This window comes from Carassius gibelio, chromosome A8 (genome assembly GCF_023724105.1).
Source record: "Carassius gibelio isolate Cgi1373 ecotype wild population from Czech Republic chromosome A8, carGib1.2-hapl.c, whole genome shotgun sequence".
Classification (NCBI taxonomy): Eukaryota; Metazoa; Chordata; class Actinopteri; order Cypriniformes; family Cyprinidae; genus Carassius; species Carassius gibelio.
In genome coordinates, this window is record NC_068378.1 from 20,404,112 (window position 1) to 20,427,336 (window position 23,225).

Here is a 23,225-nt window from a genome sequence, read left to right on the forward strand (position 1 = left end):
ACCTTCTAAAAACCCGTCCGGAAATGAAAAAAAGAGTCCATCATGTATAAATATTAATTACATATTTAATATATAATTGAATATATATTAAAATTATATAAAAAAAGTCACATACTCACAAATTGAACGTTTAAATAGTATATTTTATAGTATATTAGTTGTCACATTTAGTACAGTTTCAGTTTCATACACTCTCAGTTTTCTTTACATGAGCTGAGCAATACTGACAGCATCGTTTAGGTGTCAGTTCAACCTGAGTAATCACTAAACAACCACACAGAATCCTGAAGTCATAAGCATGAAATTACTTTTGACGGCAAATCTGTTCTTTACCCCTTCTCTCTTTTATCTAAGATAGATTATCAATCAAATACAATGTGAGTCAACCATCAGTTCAGGCACTAAAACCAAAGCCTCGTTCAAATGACTGTCCTGCATCTGACACAGCATTGACAGGAAGGCAATTCAAAGATAAGTGTGCTTGTCGGATAAAGCGCTCTTTCCATTAGAGGCAGCAGGGGGAAAAAAGAATTGAGACAATTTATCCAGTGAAGTTGGCATATTAGAATATTCACTGAATTGTAAAGGGGGGAGCATGACCTTGTGAATTACAGCCTGGCATAAAATAGGGAAATTGATGCCTACACACAATCAAGATGCAAGGCTTATTCAGAGCAGAAGATGCAATTGAACACTAGGCAGTTTAACACAATTAAGACAATAGTTCATACTAGTGAGCATCAACAACAGTTTCTGAAATACAAGGCGAAATCTTCATTTGTGTATGCATTATTACAACTTTTCTTATGTTTAATGTACAGTTTTCTTGACATCAAAATTCGCCAGTCTTCACAGTTGGAGACTGTGGGCTCCTGGGGTTTTGAAAAACTATTTACCATAATCAGATGGGAAAAACAAGACTCATGCGTATAAAGTCAATGTGCCGTAGATGGGAACCGATGTTGCGTATCATTAAGCACTTGATTGACAGATTCTCCATCTCTAGCTGACGTTACTGTCAATCATCCTTTGCTTTAGGTGCTAATTATGAGAAAGCTGCTAGCTATCATTGAGTTGTCTTTGGTTGGACTCACAAGGCTACAATACCATGTTAAAACAACGACATACAATAAAAAGTTTGTATCTTTTGTAATCTAAAGCAGTGGAACAATGTTTAATGAAAAAAAAAATGCAACTAACCATTTATTTAAATAGATCAGACTAAAAATTAGATGTGGTCTGTGAACATTCTCAAGAAAAATAAGAGCTGCTGACTCAAGGAAACCAGGTTGAAGTCAGACTTGGGTTCAATCCTGCTTCACCTCTCTCACCCCAACATAAAGTGATAGTTCACACAAAAATTGAATATTTGCTGAAAATGTATTCACCCTCATACCATCCAAGATATAAGCGTTTGTTTCTTTTTAGTATTAACATTTTAGAATTGTTTAGTATTACATCACTTGCTCACTGATGGATCCTCTGCAGTGAATGGGTGCCGTCCGAATGAGAGTCTGATCAGCTGATAAAAACTTCACAAAGTAATCAACAACTCCAGTCCACTGATTAATTTCGTCTTCACTGGAGAAAGCAATTGTATGTTAGCTGAAAGAAACAGATTGAAATCAAAAACCTTAGTGATGAATTCGTTTACAAAAACATGCAGCCTTTTGCATCACAAAATGTTAATTGATGGACTGTTGATTACATCTGGTTTACTGTGATGTTTTTATCAACTGTTTGGACTCTCATTCTGATGGCACTCATTCACTGCAGAGGATCCAATGGTGAGTAAGTAAAGTTACCTTTAGTACAAATGGCATTTCACTTCTGTTTACACTGTTTGTATAGCATTTACCACTGTTTGAATTTAGTGTAAACAAGATGCACTTTTTGATATTTAAGCTTGGTGCAAAGAGTAACACTATTTACAATCTGTGCAAACAGCATCTACCAGCAGTTCATGATGATACTGATTTAAGAACATTTCTTGTTTACTTTGGTTCAGTTGGGTCACCGATTATTTAGTTCAGTAAAAGTAGTGGAGATTTTCTGATCTGAAGCATTTACATTTTACATACATGCGATAAAATGTGCTTGCTAAAATGTTGACACAAATAGATTTTGACTACTGTATAGCCTACAAACAGAATCATCAATGTGCAGTTAAAACAATGTTCTTGAAAATAAAAAGGCAAGAGAAAATTAGCTCCAACACATCTAGATCAGACAAAAGCAGATTTGAACTTTCTGTACGAGGTTCTTTGACCCATGTTAATTGCATTTTTGAAAGTTAAAATTTCTGTTTTAAGTCAAAATTGGCTTTTAGTCCTGCTAAAAAATGTATAACATTGACAAAGTAAATATATAACATTCAAAATGCAGTCTTTCTTTCTGTTAAATGGAACAAAAACAATAATCGGCAATAATGAGAATATGGATGATAAAAGCCCAGTATTTACCTGCTTGTATCTGCAGAGGTGATGGCAATGAGTGGAGGTGCTCTCAAGGGGAGGCTGGTGGGTCGAGGCTGGGCCGTCTCGGTCTCTGGTTTCCTCTCACAGTAGTACTGCTCAGCCTGCCTGAAGGCCAAAGGGGGCAGCTGGATGGTTCGGCAGGAGAGCCTGCGGACCGCAAAGGGCTCCATGCAGAAGAGTGGACATGAATCTGGAGAATCTGGGGAACAATCCGAGACCTGAGAAGGAAACAAGTTTCATTAATCATTATTTTCCTTAACGTTTTACATATTTTATTAAACCTTCACTAAAAATAGTCCACTCATTTAAGTAGCGATATATGAACTGTTAAAGTATGAAAATGAATCAGTCCTCAGATGAACCTTCAGACTCATTCGCAAAGAATTCAAGTACAGATTCTATTCAACAATTTAGAACGATGAGCAATTTGTTTTCTGACACGTTTCAAGTGTGATTTTCAGCCTTATACTAAAATGATTAACCTTAAAACATTTTTGAATTTGTAAACAGCAACAAAATTATAAATATTGTGTGTTTTGAATTATCTACTTGGGGGGGGGGGGGATGGTTTAAGCAGCACACCCGTTTTAGAATGTTAAATAATAAACAAATAAACTTAAACTTGAGTGCCAAATCAGCATACTATAGGGATTTCTAAAGGATCATGAGAAAAATATCCATCCATCCATCATTTCCCTTTTGTTGCAATCCTCGGCCCTCTATTCTTTTGACAATGTGGTTCTGAAGACCTATCAGAGAACCCTCATTCCCTCTGATTACAACAAGGCGATATCGATTTGATACAGAGAGACCAGCTCTATCCAAACAGCCTCAGGACAGAGTAGAAAACACAAATCACCATTGATTCACACAGAAAGGCTCCCCACTTATTTTCCTTCAGGCACCAAACGCAGAATGCACTGAAAAACAGTTAAATTATCCTGAAAGATATTATTTCATAAGTCTTAGTAAAAAAAAAAAACAATTCAGATTTCTGACTGAAGGCAGAAACAGTACCTGTGCTCAAAGACAGGTCTACAAGGCATTTACTTCTTTTGTGACCTTTTCCTTGTTTTTGGTTGTACAGAAAAACATCCCAAGAGGATGCATTTAAACGTATCACCTCATATATTATTAACCCTCTGAGGTCTAATAGGGTTTTGGGGGCCTGGGGAAGTTTTTACATGCCCTGACTTTTGTGGGTTTTTTTCCATTTGCTTATAATCAAATACATGGCTGAAAACATTGCATTCAGTAAAAACTGGGCTACAGTAATATGTAAACAGCATGTATGTACATGATTGTGTTTTTGAGAAAATAACATTTTATGTGTAGTTAAGAGAAAAACTACAATTTTGAAGTCACTGAAATAAGGTCATAAAACACATACAGAATATTTGTTCACAAGACTGACAAACCTCGAGATTGTAGCCTAGATGTTTTGCTTCAAAATGATGTTAAAATCATCTTGTTTACTCGCTCACAGAAAAACAATAGATTGATTTAAATTTATGAAGACACTTTTTGTTTCTAAAGGGCATATGCGAGTAGGCGTGATTGACCTTGAATATTAGTGTGGTCTACACCTGAGGAGACAAAGGCCTGCATAATGAGCTGCTGATGAGCCTTTCAGTCAATTACTTAATTGCGTTCACTCAGATAATGCTAGAAGCCAAAACAAGGTATCCCATGTGAACGGAAGAGTTTAAAATAGTTCTGGGCTATTAATTTACCTCTTCACAGAAAACAATGTCTAACTTGTTCCCAAGTTGTTTCTGTGGCATTGCATTAGCTGTGCAAAAGGTTGTGGGTTCAATCCCCAGGGAGCACTGGTTAAAAAAAAATGTATAGCCTGAATGCACTGTAATTTGCATTGGATGAAAGTTTCTGCTAAATGTATGTATATATGTCTCAATCCTATTGTAGGTGATTTATTAGGGGACAAAAGTGTGGAATGCAAAGGGACATTTCATCTGGAAACTCAAGTTTCATGGTTGAAATATTAATTAAATATGAAATATAAAAAAAAATTATCAGAGTAGCAATAGGTGGAGTTTGAATACAGCAATGTTTGTAAAGTGTGTTTATTATATTTTAAATAAAACATACATATACACATGCATTATATTAAATTGCATCTCTTTAACAGACTTTTTTAGTTTTGATAAATCAGATATTAACTAAACAACAATTTTTCTATCTAAATTAGCGCTGCCCAACTGTGAAATAAGAGTTTTAAACAGATTAAGATTAAACAGATTGATTAAAGGTGAGAGCAGTAAACAACATCTCACCTCTCTACACTTATGGCTGTAGTCACATCCCGTGAAAAACACATCAACTGCAAGGAAACACGCTGACTTTCGGGGGAACACCCCAATCTTATTGCCGAATGAAATATGCAAACCATCAGCTGACTCATAAATAAATAAGTGAGTAAATACAGAAATTTTTGATCCAATTACCAGTGTCAATTACCAGAGGCGTCACATATATAAACATTTTAATTCTCATCACTAATGCTTTGTAGAGCTCCACTGCGTTTGAAATATTGGTAAATGTGATTTCAGAGAGGAATGATTAAAGGTGTCACATGGGCAAAGACCGGCACCCGAATGAGGTACTCTCTCAAGTGAGACCCGATGATATTTAACTAGCAGGCTTCAAAGCAGATTTTTTTCTTTTACTGTGGACTGATATCTAAATTTTCAGAAATGCTCTGGGATTCACTCATCAGTCATCTTAAAGCGTCCATACGACATTTAGGGAAGGTAAACAGCTTGGATGGTTTAATATGTCATTCAAACACTAAAGAACAATGCACTGCTCATTTAATGAAATGTATTAATTATGATAAAGATGAAGAATCAAGAATGAAGGGTGATGTGAAAATTAAAAAAGACAAAATGAGCTGTAACTCAAACACAAAGGCCCTTCTGACATTATAAAGTCATTCAAACAAAAACACTTTAGACATCATAGACACATCATAAAGCACCTTAAATGAATCATAGTTATATGAAGTTCTTTTTGGCGGGCCAATGGAGCCTCGGCATTGCCCCGGGCTTTTGTGATGTGAGCAGTAACAAAGGTTACACTTGTGATGATAAAAGTGATGAGAGTCTATTATCATGTCGCCTAGAGCTGAATGACAGCAGGTCAGTGATGAATCTTAATTCATTAATCTTCTTATAAAAGACTACACTTCATCTGCCTCCTCCTGACTAGTTCTGTAAGGATATTTTTGAGAGAAATATTTCAGTTTAATAACTAAAGGCCTCCCAGAATATAAATAAACAACACTGGATGTTTATTACATTTTTTTAGATACATTGGCTGTTTACTTGTTTTATATTAGATACTTTTGGGTGAAAAAATGAATAAGAAAATACTTATTTTGAATAAATGAATGATAATGCTATACTAGTAGCACTATAGCTGTTCCCTGGAGGCCTTTTTTACCCCACATTATATTAAAATTAATATATATATATATATATATATATATATATATATATATATATATATATATATATATATATATATATATATATATATATATATATATATATATACACCCCATCCTCTTTTATACAAATGATATTCTATATTAAAACTTCCATTGTCATTCACTAGCAGCGATTAAAATGTTTGGGGTCTGTTAGTTTCATGCTCACCAAGGCTGCATTTATTCGATCAACAGTAAAAAAAAAAAAAAAAAAAAAAAAAAGATGATATTTTGAAGTATTGCTACAATTTAAAAAAAGTTAAATATACGTTAAAATGTCATTAATTCCTATGAATGCAAAGCTGACTTTTCAGTAGTCATTACTCCAGTCTTCAGTGTCACATGATCCTTCAGAAATCATTTTGATATGCTGATTCAGTGTTCAAAACACCTTTCTTATTATTATTAATGTTGTGCTGCTTATTGTTTGTGTATACCACAATAAAGCTTTTTACAGGATGCATTCATGGATGTAAATAGAAATCCTTTGTAACATTATAAATGTCTATATGGTCACTTTAATCAATTTAATGCATCCTTACTAAATAAAGTATCAATTTATAAATAAACAAACACATAAATACATACATATCTTACTGACCCCAACCTTTTGAACAGTAGTACACACATGCAGCAACTTCACATTTAAGTGCTACACATGGACACAAAGTTGGTAGAGGAGCTCAGCAACACTACAGTTTGTAAGTACTGGTAACTAACCCACTTAGAGTAACTGTGGCGATATAATGATTTTTTTTTATAACAACAATCACAAACCCATCTGTAGGCAAGGTTTCAAGTGACTATGTACTTTATCACAGAAGAAAGCATCAACATTTTCCCCTTCATTTATAAAGTGAAAACATTTCATGAAACATCATTTGAGCCTACACCATCTGTTTTGAGATTTAACCAAAGCTAGCTCCTCTGTCTGCTGGTGCCCATTGATGATTAATAAACCTCTTAACCGACTCCAGTAATTACTCAATGCTTGTAAAATGTCCAGTGCAATCAATAAAAGTTGCACATATTGAGATTAATTGTCAGTGTATACTGTATGTGTGGCATGAATGATTTTAGTGCACTCACGTTCTCCAATTGACTTTCTCCACTGCAGGCATTCTCTTGCATTGTTTGTCCCCCAGATAAAAGTTGAGGTTTCAGCCTCAGAATGTAGGGTGTCCTAGAACATATCAAATAAAAGGAGCTTTGTCATCATACAAATCATGATACTTGCAAAATAAGGTGAGAACGGACTCCTCAAGACCACGTCCACATTTTGGCTCAAAATCCCATTTAGACTACTATCAGCTTACAAAAACATCTTGTGTAATTCTGACATCAGAAACTGCATGTCTTTTCATCAGTGAGTCTGTGGTCCTTAGGGGCAAGCTGGTAATCTAAGAACCAACAGTTCAAGTGCCAGTTTTGCAAGAAAAAAGAATTAAAAGCATTGAGTGCAGTGTGCCACAAATATGCTTGCACACACTGAGCTATGTCACATTTCTCATTAGGAATGTATGCATTGTATGCATTTGATTTGGCATTTAAAATTATTGTTCTTTTCTTAAATTAGAGCATCATAAATTATTCCTAAGGCAGAACAAGCTATGTCCTATTTGAAGTTGGCCAGTTCTACAAAGTCACTTGTTTTACAAAGTCACTTTCAACAAGGCAGAAAAAAACTGAATCTTTGACAGATGCTTGCTGCTTTGAATAATAAGTTAGCATTTCATGAATTTCTTCTAGGCATCCTCGGTTTTAAAATAAGCATGTACATCTATCATTTTAAAATAGTAAATTCAGATTCCTAACTGTGAAGTATTCTAGAACCTAAAACATGCTATAATATTTCCAAAGGTGGGTGATTATTCATGCCAATGCATTATTACTTGGGTAGGCAAGTCTTTTGTTGCAGGCGTAATTCTGCTGATTTGTAGAAAAACTTCTATAATTCACAAGGTGAAATCGTTCTTTTCTTTCTCTGGATTCCTCCTCGTTTTATTCTGAAAACATAATCAATTCAGAACAGCACAAAACTGAATATTGCCAAAAGCAATAGGGTGCAGGGAGTCTTGTGATGGACTGGCTGTGCATCCAGGGAGCTTCCATGCTTGTGGCTCAAGATGCTGGATTAGGCTCCAGCTCCCCACAACCCTAATAAGGACACAAATTGGATGGATAGATGACTACTTTTAAAATATTTTAAAATACAGTTTATAACGTTGAAGGCATTTTTTTTTCCAGCTTTTTGGGGAACCTAAAATTATTCTTTGTTGTTAAGTTCAAACTGAAATTGAATTCAACAGACTTAGCCCAAATATACAGAATATGATGAGCTAAATTGGGAAATGAAAACATATTGCACACTAAAACTAAATTTGAAAAGAATGCTATAAACAATATTTTCTTACAGAGTATTTCCTATTCATAATGTAAATAGCTTTGCAACATGAAATGTCTAAGGAATGATTTCCCCCCAAATAGCCTTATAATCTGAAGTCTCTATCACCATCTAGTGGCTATATTGTAGAAGAATAAATTCACATTAACATGCTGAATCTGCAGCAAAAAATAAATGTAAACCCTTTGTATGATTTAAAATAAGTACATTATATACAATGTAATATTAAGTATTATTCAGATCTTGTACTAAATGTGAAAGTTTTCTGACCACTCTTCACTACTACAGCTCCCTTGACATTGTACTATTTACAGTCTCAGTGCTGAAAATGTATACTCGCTCTCAGACAATCATTTCCCCAGGCAAATATTTGTGTGTACCAAAGAATAAAATAGGCATATGTCAATTATTGTTTACAGAATATTTTCCATGGGAAGCACAACACAACCTTTTCCACTTACTTTTGATCAAACACAACCCACGGCATCCTCTATAAAATAAATGTAAATAAATCTTTAATTCATGCACATGGCATGTTGATATTTTTAATCAAAAGTTATTTTCCTCTTGTTCTCTGCAAGGAAAAATTATATTTGCATGCTTGGGAAATGTTTACCCTGCAAAGGCAAAAGCCATGTCATTTCATACTGTATATGCGATTGCAAATCTAACAAAAAAAGATAACAATCAAAATTTAGCACACTGCAGCTCACATAAACCCATATTTTAAGTCATATATATCAACTTTTGTATATCAGCATTGCCATTATTGCATCTTTAAATGTTACTCCCTTGCCATCTGTGTTTCTGCTGAGGTTACTGAACTTTTAAATAGTCATAAGAGACTTTGGGAAAAATGGCTGCACTGTTTTCCTTTTGATGTTGTTCCAGGAATGGCTTTTCAACCTTTGCGCACAGGATGTTAGATGAGGCATTTTAAATCACAATCTTAAAATGTAAAATGTGCAAAGGCTTTTTATTCCATATATCCTGTGGGGGGAGAGGAAAAGAGCAATTTTTTACCTGTAAGATCAAGAAGCTGTCATTTTAATGTGCTCACAACAGAACAATACAGCCTTGATATATGCTAATAGCAATAAAAAAAAAGGTTCAGTGATAGATCCTTTGGTAATGAATGAAATGTAAATACAAGCAGCATCTTGTTAGAGACAGTTAATGTGATGAAGACAACCTTTTAACATTAAAAATTGCAAGATTTTTATCCTTGTCATTATGAGTTATACTGACACCTAGCTGTGTGGATGCTGCATCACAAAAACATGCTTACATACCTATGCCATTTTAAAAATGCAAAATCTTCACTCAGCCATCAATTTATTAAGCAAGTTAAATGTCTTATAAAAAGAGGGATAAAATAAATGTATGGGGGGGACACTGCAGTGCGGTTTGTTAACATAAAGAACAACCTAGACTTACCTAGATTGTCTGGCCTGTCATAGTTCATTTGTTCTTGCCACCGCCTGAGGGTCCCTTACTAGTTTCCTCTCATGTTCCTTAAGCTGATTTAATGAATAAGGATTGGACAGGTAGATTCTTGTGTGGGCATATGCCCCCAAATAACATTCATATGATGGAAAAAGCAAACTGTCAACTTTGGCACACTGTGATGAGATCTGATTGACCTTTAAAGCATGAATTTATGCAATTCATTGGGTTAGCATGAAACAGCAGCATGAACATGTGCCTGTCTCGGGTGCCTGAATGATTCATTCTCAGACATGCGTCCATATTTTCCAACCATTTTTAATGGGTTTGAAATAAAATATTCTACCTTAACTGTATTTAATGAGGGTTCAGACTATTCACTGTGGAAACTGATGGCAAAGGCGCAGGAAAAAACGTCTGTTACCAAGAGCAATCAAAACGCAGCCAACTTCACCCATCCCTAACATTTCAGTGAACTACAGAGAGCAATTTGCATGGGACAAGTTTACATAAAGGTTTAAATGTTCAAAGCAACAAAAGGGCATCGGACAGCCAACGATAGGTGGATGTTTAAATTACGTTTCCAGGAAACTCAGTGCACGAAAGCTTTTGAATCATAACATTCACAGTTCGTGAGGGAGACGTGTTAGTGAACAGCAGGGGTCTGTACCCCTTACAAGTTTTAAGGCTGGTCATTACTAGTAATAATTACCTAGCATTGCTATAAATGCAACGATATTGTGGATTAAAATGTCATAACGAACCAATTAGGAGCGCAGATGTTTTAGAGGGGAAGGGTGGTGTCATCAATGACATCATTAGCTGGCCTTTTTGACATCATATATCATCACACACCCTTTGAAACGTTTCTCGTTTCCGAATCAACATTTCCACACATCGTAAAAGCACACACTGGATTGTTACACTTCTCGTTATTAAAAAAATACTGGATCATAAAATTAAATTCTTGATTTGACATCTTGCTCCATGTTCAAGAACACTCTGTGACTTCTCTCTCTCTCTCTCTCTCTCTCTCTCTCTCTCTCTCTCTCTATATATATATATATATATATATATATATATATATATATATATATATATATATATATATATATATATATATAAACTGGCTGTTAGATGTAAATATGGCCATAAACGGGTATGAAATTGGTGGTAAACTAGTGGGACTTTCCCAGATCTGGGAATCTTTTCTTGCAAATGTGTGTTCATTTATCAAGCTCAGGTTGCTTTGTATATGATTTCTATGTTGTAACAGAATGTATAACATATTATGATGTGCATTAAACATACTTTTTTTTTTTACAACTGGGTAATCTAATCTAATTTACTAATTTATAAAAATTTTGAATGTATATTTTATTAGTTGTAGTAGTATATTTGTAATATATATGATTATCTGTAATTTTTACAATATTCTGTTAATCTTTTTTGACTGGCATAACATGGATGTGGAGGAGATTTAGTATTTTCGTTTGTAAAATATAAAATGCTAAAATACTGAGAGAGAAAAAAAAGTTGTTCAATGATAAATGGAAAAAACTGCATCTCTCCATACTCAAAAATACTAGGTTCTTAGTTTGCAAAAATCATGACCTCACATGACATGAAGTCAGAATCACTCTCACACAGTCATGGGCTTTGCTTTTACACATGACTTCATTTTGTAGGGGAAACAGTGACATGTGGAAGGAAAGCACAAGAGTGGATACAGTCTCATCAGTTGCACACAAGCCCCAGTAAAGAAGCACATGTGGACCATAAAGCCTCACTCTTTACTATGATTATGATACAATAACACATTCCGATTTACTATGAGTGCAGGCTGCTTTGGGGAGCTCTATTTATAGATTAAAGGATGCAAGAAACACCAAACGTCTCTTTAAAAAAAAAAACCTTTGCATGCAGTGCAACGATGAGTTAGCTGAACAGGTCAGGTGCCCAAAAGTCACCTTGCACCTACCTCTCTTTTTCCATAATGCCATAAAGCTCAAAAAGAGATATGCTAGCGGACAGTTCTAGACCAGATGGACGGTGACAGTGAGAAAAGCATGAGAAGACAGTTTTGTAGGGTACAGACACATTCTCTCTACACCTTTGGGAGGTACATACACAAGAAAAAGGGAGTGAATAAAGTATGAATGGAAACTTACTCTTCTCCTCGGAGAAAGAGAAAAGGAACGGAGAGATGCAGTCCTCCAGAGTCACTGCGATACAGTCCAGCTGAAACAGAACAGAATGTTTAAGTCCCCTTTGCTTCCTGTGACACTGTGCCTTGTGCTGTGATGCTCTTTGGTTTATGGACTGAAGAATATCCCAGAGTTCCCAGCCTCTCAGCCAATCAGAGCGCTCAGCTCTGTTTCCCCCTCCCCTCCCTAAAGTTCCTCCAGCAGTAGCCGGCAGAGACTGGAGAGATGTTTTAAAAAGCAGGAGCCACTGCAGCATCACAGTGGGATGCATATATGTCTCAAATTGTCAGGCACTAGAGCCACAAGAGTGTTTGTGTCCCCTTGGGAATACTGCAATCGGCTGAGAGTTTCCTTTTAGAAATGAATCATCAAAATTGGACGTCAGACATCAGTTGTGCTACTCACACTGTTTACCTCTGTGGTCCCATTGGAGGCCGCAGTCCTCATTCCACACGCACTCTGACTGTTCTCTGCCTCGCTGTTAGTGATCAGAAGAAAATGGGACTAGTTGTCACACTTCATGCTTCTGAAAAATGTCCATTTTTATATAAGGATACACTTTAAAGTCAAAGCCACAAACATTCCATTGGACATTTTCAGCGTGGGGAAAAGATGTTGTTAACTGTTAACTGTTAAAAAAAAAAAAAAAAAAACTACATTACCCATGATGCTGCAAAAAACTCTCCACCAATCAGGGGATTGAAGGAGATAAATAAACAAATGCTTACATTCCAAAAATGTTGATTGCGTTTCCAAAGACAATCAACCTCTTGGAATAATTATTTAGCTGCCATACGCAATTTCTTTCCCGCATTAAAATATAGTCTTGTCCTTTATTTTCTTCAAATACATTTTTGCTTCTGTTTATGCATTTGCTTCAAATTTTGTAACTTTGTGATTTACCTCATAGTTAACTGATGTGGTCTATTTTTTATAACTGTTTAACGAAGACATTTTAAAGATCTCCATGGGAAAAATATTCCTGGAACCGAGGCCACTGAAATAGTGGTCAGACCATGGACAAATGGAAATATCTGACCAGTAAATGTCACAATCCATCAATCAGAAACAAATATTACAAAGCGCCGTGTAATAAAACACAATAAATATTTGATAAATAAATAAATAATCACAAACATATAGCTTCATAGTCTAGTTATCTCATCCCAGAAGTTTATATTCTCAGGGTCTAGCCACCTTCAAGCGGGCAGGGGAAGCAAACAAACCATATTTTGTAATAAATTACTCTTGGATATCTAGCTACAGTGCACTTTAAATAAACGCATTTCTAACATTTTTGTGAGGCACTGTCTGGAGCTCCTATGTGATATGTTTGTTATTGTTTACAGAACATTTGATGAGAAATTGAGTTTTCGGAGTATTACATTTACAGACACTGCAAACATCAACAGGATTTATAAATATTTTGAACAGAGCACAGAGCATCTTTTTGAGCCATGTCTGTCATGATTTCGCATCTGCTCGAAATGTTTAGACGCACAGAGTCCAAACACAAACCTAGTAGACAAGCCCAGATGTATGATGCTGATGTCATTCAAATGTTGAACCTTTTTAAAAAATTAAGAAAGAAAAATAACACGATACAAATGATCTATGGAAAACATTCTCATTTTAAATCAAGTGCAATTTCATTTGAACGATACTAACAACTCTTTGAGTGTTGGATCACCATCAGTAAACAATTTACCAAATCTGTTATATAACATAATTCTTCAGTCAACAACATTTTGGCGACTATAAAACTTGGTTTGTCTTTGTTTAATTGCACATCCATATCATTCAGTCCACATGATGATGTCCAAACATATTCAAAGATATTACAGTCTAGTCTATACAGTGGCATTAAAGGGGATTTTTTTTTAAATGCAGTTGATTTTTTACAAATAAGTCATTTTTCTTTTTAAATTGATGAAGGTGGCCGTGCAGCATCATGTATCATGTTCATTAGTGCATTTGATTTTCCCTGCAGTAATTAACAGTAAGTGTTATTTAATTTTTTGGTGACATTGAGAGGGGTTTCACTTTGCAAATTAATCTAATTAAAAGATCGCACTTCAAAAAGACAAAGTACAAGGTGTAGAGGGGAAAGGCAGGGGTCTACCAAACAAATGTGTTCATTTTTCACATCAGAGCAGTCCAGATTTCTTCTGACCTGCTAGTTCACACATTCTGACATTCATGGCCTACTTCTAACTGCTAGACCAAAATTAACCATGAAGCACCAGTAAAAAATGCTTTAAGGAGAATTCTGTTATCATGTAACTAAGTCACTCATACGCGTTTGTTCTACTACAAAAACCCCTCCAAAAATATCACTTACCATGCTTACATTTACCATTGCACAAGGAAGCAGGTTTATTTTGAATGCACAAGCTTATGAAAATATGATAAAATATAGAAATATATTTTGATTCTAAATCAAGACATTATGTATATAGTTCAAATGAAAATTCTTTCATTTATTTTACTCACCCTCATGTTGTTCCAAACCCGTATGAGTTGCTTTCTTATGTTGAACATAAAAGAAGATATTTTGAAGATTGCTGGTACCATGGAAGTCAATGGGAATCACCAACTGTTTGATTACCAGCAATCTTTAAAATATCTTCTTAAAATCTGTGATTTTGACCCATACAATATATTTTTGGCTATTGCTACAAATAAAGCCCAGTGACTGGAGACTGATTTTGTTGTCCAGGATCACATTTGTTTCTCTTGTTAACAGTGCTTGATCTGTGCATTTTTCTCTTCTGTTTCAGACTTTTTCACTGGAGAAAGCGATATTATGGACAAAGTACTTTTAATTTGACTTATTATTTTAGCTGGAAGCAAAGGTTTGAAGTTAAAAACGTCTTCGTGATGGATTTGTTTTTTACTAACACAGCTTTTCCCTTCACAAGACATTAAACAATGTACTGGAGTCAGGTTGATTACTTGTGGATTATTGTGATGTTTTTAATCAGCTGTTTGGACTCTCATTCTGACGGCACGCCTTCACTGCATCTTGGATGGCCTGAGGGTAAGTAAAATGTTAAGCATATTTTCATTTTCTGGTGAACTATTCCTTTAAAAGGTCTCCAAAATAAGTTTTATATCAATTGAAATAAGCCAAGAACTTTTTTTCTGCTTTACACAGCCAAATTCAATTAGGTTTATTGTGAGTTTATTTAAAAATTATACAAAATGTTTACCAGACCCTTTTACTCCTTTTCTGTTACTACATTTTACTCCACATGGGGGAGCTGTGTTCTTATGGTAAGAACACCGATAACGAAAAAAAAATTATCTAAGTGGATATTTAAAATCTTGCATCTACATTTAAAGCTTAACCCTAAATGGAGACATACAAAAGACTACTATTGTTTTTTTCAAAAAGAAAATCAAATGCAATAGATTAACCCATGCCCCATCTGAACATTTTTTTTCCCCTGCATGTGTACAGGTTTTGAGAGATTTAGCTCACTTCTGGGGACAGACTCCCCAAAGTATAGCCAGCCCATAAGAAAGTGCAGTTTAAAATTTTAATAAAAACAAGCAACAAATGAATACAGCATTTATTTATTTTTTCATAAATATTTAAAAGTTAATTAACATAATACATTTCCTTCTACAAAAATTCCAAGCTCCTGTCCTAGAAAAAAACATCCCAAGACATTCATGATGGCAAACATATATAAAATAAAAAAGGTAACCGAATTACTGTCCTTCTTCACCAATAGTGCAAGATGAGATCAATGCATCGGTTCCTTCAAGGACAGTTGCAGTACTGCTACCATTCATGCGACGTCACATGTGGAGGGTGAAAGACGGACATAGATATGCATTACAGAGATAGCACCTAGTGTACACTGTAAAAAAAAATGTCCCCACAGTTCAAAAGAGGAGAAAAAGTTGCCAACACTTTTCATCTTATTTACTGATATAGCCAAAAACAGGGACATAAATATATAAATACACAAAAAAAAAAACGGTGTCTAAAATGGCAATAAAAATGATGTGGCTAACATGAGTGAGGAGCTGGGAGGCTTCTGACTCATTCACATCTCAATAAATGGGAAAGGGAAAAACATCAGTATGCAGAAAACAATGAGGAAAAGGAGTAGAAACAGCCCTCAGGGCAATGACCCAGAGTTCAACTCAAATGCCCAGGTTTAGAAGGCAAGATCCAGCCCAGACTGTAACACACAGTCTGTATAGTAACTTTTTCCCGGGGCATCAAGATAAATGTTATGGTGAACATATAAAAAGTCTTATAAAAATGAAGCCAAAAGGCAGTTTTAGGTAGATTGTCACTACTGATTGGTTAGTCACACTGCACCAGTTAATCTCTCTTATGGTGTATGTCATTGTTGTTCTGCTGCATGGTTGTGTTTTGCAGGACTTTAGGAAGCCTTTTGCCTTTTGTGTATGCATGGTACCAGAAGTTGAGGAAGAGGAAGATGAAGATGATGCCATACAGAGCAATGATGTAGATGAATATAGGGTACTGGTAAGGACAGTCTTTCATGAAGAAGTACTGGCTAATATGACAGGTTATGATGACAAACTGGATCTGAGAAAAAGAGAGCACAAGTAAAAATATAAGCGTCAAATGCAACTCAAAACACCTTTTTTAGTAGTATGAACAGCCAAAGACAATATGGGACACCATTTTTAAAACAACATCACATCTATATGTAATTTGAAATCCAGTTAAAATCAGATTTTCATTCTGATGCTATAGTAACTGATGCAGATAGACTACATCACGTAGGATTTTAGTACTTACAAGTTGACAGAGAATGTCAGTCCAAAATATGAATAAAAAAAAAATTTAATTGAAACAAATGAATAAAAATAAAGAAATATATTTATTTATATAAAACAATAAATAGATGAATAAATAAATGCACACCCAATTCTGATCATATCAAATGTCAAGAAACAGCAACAAAAGGAAATTAAAATGTTGTAATACATACAAGCTGGACTGAAGTCAAATGCTTTTTCCACCATAAAAACTTCTGGTAGGCAGGGGCCAGAGCTGACAGTCCATAATATGTGTACATAATGACATGAACGATGCAGTTTAGAAGGGCATGAAACGTCCCCAAACCACCTGCAACATCAAACCAAACAGATGTCTATAGCACTGTTTCTCAATTCCAGTCCTCGCGGCACCTGCTCTGCACATTTTGTTTGTTTCTCTTCAGACGTTTATACTATCTGACCATAAGTGCTCTGCAAAGTGGACTTCATTCTGCCATGATTCCAGTTCGAAAGGACCATATGTTCAATTCAAAGGGTATTAAAGTATGCAAGACGTGAATTTAAATTGTATTTATTTACAGAGCTAGATTATTTCACATTTCACACTTCCTTCTTCTGTCAAGATGAATCAGGTGTATTAAATAAGAGAGACATACAAAACATGCAGACTGGTGGGTCGCCAGGACTGGAAATGAAAACCACTGGTCTATACAAATGCATATTTTAAGTGCACTCATACAATCGTAGAAAGCACAAATCTATACCTGGAGAAAACCGGACTCCAAACCACCAAGTGAAAGGCATGATGGAATGATGGTAAACGTGTAGGAAGGTCACCTGATTATGCTTTTTCCGTAGTACAAAGAAAATCTGTCCAGAAGAGGGGAAAAAAGACCCAGTGTTGACATCCGTTTTGTGAGATCTGATCACAAGGACAGCGCTAAATACTGTATAGGTGTAAATGGGGTGTTAAACAGCTGTGATACACTCACTTAAGAGATATGTTGTAATTTGAAGTTGAAATTTTCTGTGGTAACTGACAACATGCCATAAATGCTGTGAACAAAACTTAAGTTACATTGCACCTTAGGAATTAGACACTAAAAATGTTCTCTTGCATCTTTCTGCCTAACCAGAGTTTTGTCTCTGACTCACAATACCGCTATTTTCTTCCATCTGAGAGAACAGTAATATTGCTGTCTGACTCTGTGTGTCAAATACATGACAAGCAACTAGTAGCTTACTGCCAAACAGTAGCAATTTAGATGTAATGAAATCAAGGTAATAAATATGAAACACTTTACTTACTGTGTCCAACATCTCAATGAACTTAGAGAAGTAATAGAGCCAGCAAGTCCATGCCATCTGGGAACAGAGAAATGCAGTCTAAGCACAAATGCCCAACAAACTATTAAATACAAAACATGTTATTTAAACTATAACAAACTTGAATGAATCACTATAATAATCCGATACAATGTATTACTCAGCAGTGAGTGTATTGCATGGTCTGAATTGTTCTGTGTAAAATTTAAGTCGAATGAAATCAACCACATCCAAGCCAAACACCTAAACCTGGAGCCAGATTACAAGCTTTTTTCAAAAAAAGCAGGTAAGGCGACATTTCTTCTGCTCTCACCCTCATGGCTTTTGGCGATTGAGAGAAGTCTACCAGATCACAGCCGAATGAATACCCTGTTCCCCAGCCTGACATCACAAACTGCAGAGAAGGAATATATACATCTGTCAGAAGCCTCACAGTAATTCAAGAACTACAAACCAATACATTTTAAGAAATTAATCTTTGGTCATAACGTTTAATATCTTAAAATAAAATAAATAGTGCATTAAGAAAAGGAATGGAAAACCCCCAGCTCATTATTTTAAAAAAGCAGAAATCCATGTTTATATAAATTTTTGTTTTACACAAATTAAATACATGCACCAACAAAATACAAGTGTAGGAGGGATAATGGGCAAAAAAAAGAAAAAGAAAAAAGGATTTTGAGTCAATTGCTTTTTTCTTGAAACAGTTTGTGTTATTTACTCAAAAATATTGCTAATAACCTAACAATATGTAAGAGTGGCATGTAAATGCCCTTGATGACTCTTGGTCTAAACGTTTTTTAGGAAACTACACCACATTATGCAAATCTGGGGAGCTTTTTTCCCATACAGTAAAAAGGGACAGAGGAAAAGAGCAACACAAAAAGCTCTAAAGATTTCCACCTGTAATACTTAATTTCAGGTTATGGCTTCAGACGTCTTGAACTATAGCAAACAAGTAACTAACATGGTGCATGGCAGTATGAATCACATTTACTTTCACTGTATGGAAAGGAGCTGCTTTAAACATCATCTTTTGCGACCCACAGAAGAAATACAATCATGCAATGCAAGGATGAGTAAACTGTCGTTTTTGAGTAAACTGATACAGACACTGGTGTAAGCAAACTCAGTTCCACCCACTAAAACATAACTCAATGGAATCTAACAAAACATGTACATAAAAAGTGTCTTTGTAAACTCCCAAGCAAAACAATACAGGTTTGCCTGCTAGCAAACAGAAACAGATTTACCTCATAACACATGTAAAGAGAATAAGCCACAACGCTGAAATTATAGATGACGAGGACCCGCTTCAGATCGAATGGTTTCCTGTTCTCCATTAATCTGGGCCCCAATGACATCACGAAGTAGATGTAAAATCCAATAATAAGTGTTTGTGGGAGCGGCGAGGACATGAGCAGCCAGTCTTTAGTCCTGGGGTCTGAAATCACATCATAAGAATTTCTGCACTCCATATAATTTCTCCATGCACTGTAATATCTTAAGTAACTGCATTAGTTTGTCCATTGATCTATATTTGACACTGTTGTTGTGCATCCTTAATTCTCTGAGATCAAAAAAAAAAATATTGATTTAAAGCAGAGAAAATTAATGCGATTGTTACTTCCAAAACCTGACTGATGCACGAGTTGTTAAGGCTTAAATGGTCATAAATTTATATTTAGATTTTCTGATGGAAGAAACCTTCTTACCTCCATCTTGGATCCACTTGTCATACAGCTGTGCAGCTGTGGATGTGAACTCATGGAACACCATCACTGCCAATGGTCAGAGCCTAAGGTCACAAACACAAAGTGTACGTGTGAAATCACCCATAAGAGATGACTGAAGACCATCTACAGAATCTACTAAAAAATATATACGTTTTATATTTAATGCATTTAAAAAGACACATTGTGTCACATTCTAAAAACAAACATTTAACTTAAATGCCACATGTTATTCAGACTGAATTTGTAAGTGAACAATCTTGAATTACACCTTCACATTACTGCTCCCTTCCTGACAGTATGACATGATGTGATGTAGAACCTAAATGCTCTAAAATGAAGCAGGAAAGGTCCGTGTATGGTGGCGCCATGAAAAGTTGTTTTGTGGTAAGAAAAGAATCCTCCATCCTCTCCAGCAAACTCAGAGCTGAACAAGAGGACGAGTGTTGGGACACAATGGTCAGCAGTCAGTGTATGTTCAGGACAGGATATCAAACCACGGGGGTGGATAAATGAAGATATGCAGGGCACAGAGAACAATGTACAGTAATATACCAGAAAACTCAGAGATGCATACAATAGAGACACTCAGTTGTTCTCGACATGATACCAGTACCAGAAAAGTGCATTTCAAATTTAATTATTCTATAATGAACATACATGTCTGTGTATTAGGGGCACAAAAACTAATTATATTCATTTAGGACAAATGACTGCTGAAATTGCAAAAAATATTTCCAAGATCTGCATCAATTCAAAGCATAAATAATAAAATTTCAAGCAAATGAAAAACCTAGTATATCTATTATACTCTTTTACTGAATATATATATATATGTTATGCTAGGAGTTCAAAAAGGATACAGTGCATGCAAATAAAAATTACATTAAACATGCATTAAATATCAGGTTACTTTAAGTTGAAGGGCCCTAGGGCTGTCAAATCAAATATATCATGATGAATTGAACACAAAATAAAAGTTTTTTTTACATATTATATATGTGTGTGGTACTGTATATGTATATACAAAAACACATATTTACATGTGTGTGTAGGCCTATTTATTCACATATATATGATTTATATTTGATTTATATTATATAGGAATATAAATTGCATATATTTCTTAAATATATACATGTATGTGTGTGTATTTGTATTGAGACATTAAAATAACTACAGAACACACATTATGAAACAAACTTGTATTTTGGTAGCAATTAATTAATTAATTGACAGCCCAAAAATAAATAAAGAAATAAATTAAATCACTAACTCCGCAACAGTACATGAATTCAGGCATCATTCTAGTGATGCATTAACCTAAGTGTGTGTGTTTTTCCCTCCTTCCAACACAGTACCGTTAATGTAGTTTTCATACTGGTCCAGTTATCTGGAGGGAGTTGCTTGCCTAGATACTGTAATCTTCAATACAAGCTTCAACACGCCTGTTGCCATGAGACGGGCCGGTTGCAGGTGTGAGAGGAGGACACTACCTTTGCTCCACACAAGTGCATTCAACACAAGGTGCCAATGGCTACATAACTGGAAAACCCAATACTAATCAAAACTAAACAGAATATCGGACATTTTATGATGTTTAAGGTGAGGGAAATGCTCTGTTGACTTAGTGTTTTTCCATAGACACAGGCAGAGTTATCTTAACTTTCAGCAATTGATAAACACAGATAAATTAAATAAAATTGCCTGCTTTACAAACAGCTTGATTAATGACGCCAGAAAATGTCGACCATGGAAATGTATAAATTCAATTCCAGCGCTGGATTTAGCAGAAATAATCTTGCTCTGAAAATCTGTGCATACAGTATGTGTGAATATTAATCTTTTTAAAAGACTCTAAATGCAAATAATAGTTGTGTAACCATTAAGAAAAAAATAAAATAAAACAATTTATACGTGATTGTTACATATACATAGTTTTCGAGGTTTAGTTATGCACGCATTATTTTTTTTTTTTTTTTAAATTTCAATCTAAAAAAAGCATATATTAGCATTCCAGAGACGCCACCTGTGCTCTAATAAGTGATATCAACCCAAAATGAACAAAGTTTGCAAAAGAAATGACTTTAAAATATTCAGCCATACTGGAATAAATTCCCAGCGTTTTAACAGGGAAGGCAAAATTTCATCATCATTACAAAAAAAAAATCAACATCATATCACATGGACTTCACAAAAGAATGCAGGTGCGCGTGCACCGGTCTTACCGTGACAAAACAGAAGAAAAAAAAAGTTCAGATACCGGTATGTATTTCCACGCACACTTTGAGGTCCTCCCGCTCTGCGTTCACAAGGATGCTCGTCTCCTGCCACTCGGCAACGGTAAAGTGGTACAAAAAGTAAAAGCTAATGGTTTAAACACACGACCTCTGCAAATTACTCTCAGACACGAGAGTTCCGTCTTCACTTAGATGAGCGTGCGGTGGGCGGAGACGTTCACCTAATTCTGAGACTGAGGGCGCTTATTGGTCAAATGTCGCATCCGGACTCGCAATACCTGCATGCTATTGGCTACATGACATCTATGTAATAAAGACGTCTCCTTTACGAGATCAAATTTAAGATTTAAGATTAACGATGCCACACTATATTACTTGATAAAATGTTTTAATAACATGTTCCAATTTTTCATTAAAAAAAATTCTAACTCAAATAATGATAATCCCACTAAGTAAAAACAAATACACTCACCTGAAGGATTATTAGAAACACCATACTAATGTGTTTGACGCCTTTCGCCTTCAGAACTGCCTTAATTTTACGTGGCATTGATTCAACAAGGTGCTGAAAGTATTCTTTAGAAATGTTTTCCCAAATTGATGGGATAGCATCTTGCAGTTGATGGAGATTTGTGGGATGCACATCCAGGGCACAAAGCTCCCGTTCCACCACATCCCAAAGATGCTCTATTGGGTTGAGGCCACTGTGGGGGCCACTTCAGTACAGTGAACTCATTGTCATGTTCAAGAAACCAATCTGAAGTGATTCGAGCTTTGTGACATGGTGCATTATCCTGCTGGAAGTAGCCATCAGAGGATGGGTACATGAAAGTGAAAGTGAAAAATGACGTGATGTTCAGTCAAGTATAGTGACCTATACTCAGAATTTGTGCTCTGCTTTTAACCCATCCAAAGTGCACACACACAGAGCAGTGAACACAACCACACTGTGAACACACACACCCGGAGCAGTGGGCAGCCATTTATGCTGGGGGTTCGATGCCTTGCTCAAGGGCACCTAAGTCGTGTTATTGCCAGCCCGAGATTCGAACCCACAACCCTAGGGTTAGGAATCAAACTCTATAACCACTAGGCCACAACTTCCCAGGAGAAC

General features: G+C 35.5%; 1 protein-coding gene across 4 annotated transcripts; it reads right to left on the minus strand.

Annotated features, from left to right (window-relative positions):
* Positions 1–15,603: 15,603 nt before the first annotated feature.
* On the minus strand, positions 15,604–22,386 carry LOC128018829 (elongation of very long chain fatty acids protein 7). 4 transcript variants are annotated; one of them, XM_052604629.1, is made up of 8 exons: positions 22,135–22,386; positions 19,854–19,936; positions 19,392–19,582; positions 18,452–18,532; positions 18,121–18,177; positions 17,577–17,682; positions 17,025–17,161; positions 15,604–16,615 (listed from the first exon to the last, which is right to left on the minus strand). In XM_052604629.1, the coding sequence occupies exons 2-8, from the start codon at positions 19,915–19,917 to the stop codon at positions 16,385–16,387; spliced, it is 867 nt and encodes a 288-aa protein (XP_052460589.1). In that variant the 5' UTR covers positions 19,918–19,936; positions 22,135–22,386; the 3' UTR covers positions 15,604–16,384. The 4 variants fall into 4 exon arrangements, with proteins under 4 accessions (XP_052460589.1, XP_052460590.1, XP_052460591.1 ...); XM_052604630.1 differs by having other exon boundaries at positions 22,155–22,340; XM_052604631.1 differs by having other exon boundaries at positions 22,100–22,340.
* Between the last annotated feature and the right edge of the window lie 839 nt (positions 22,387–23,225).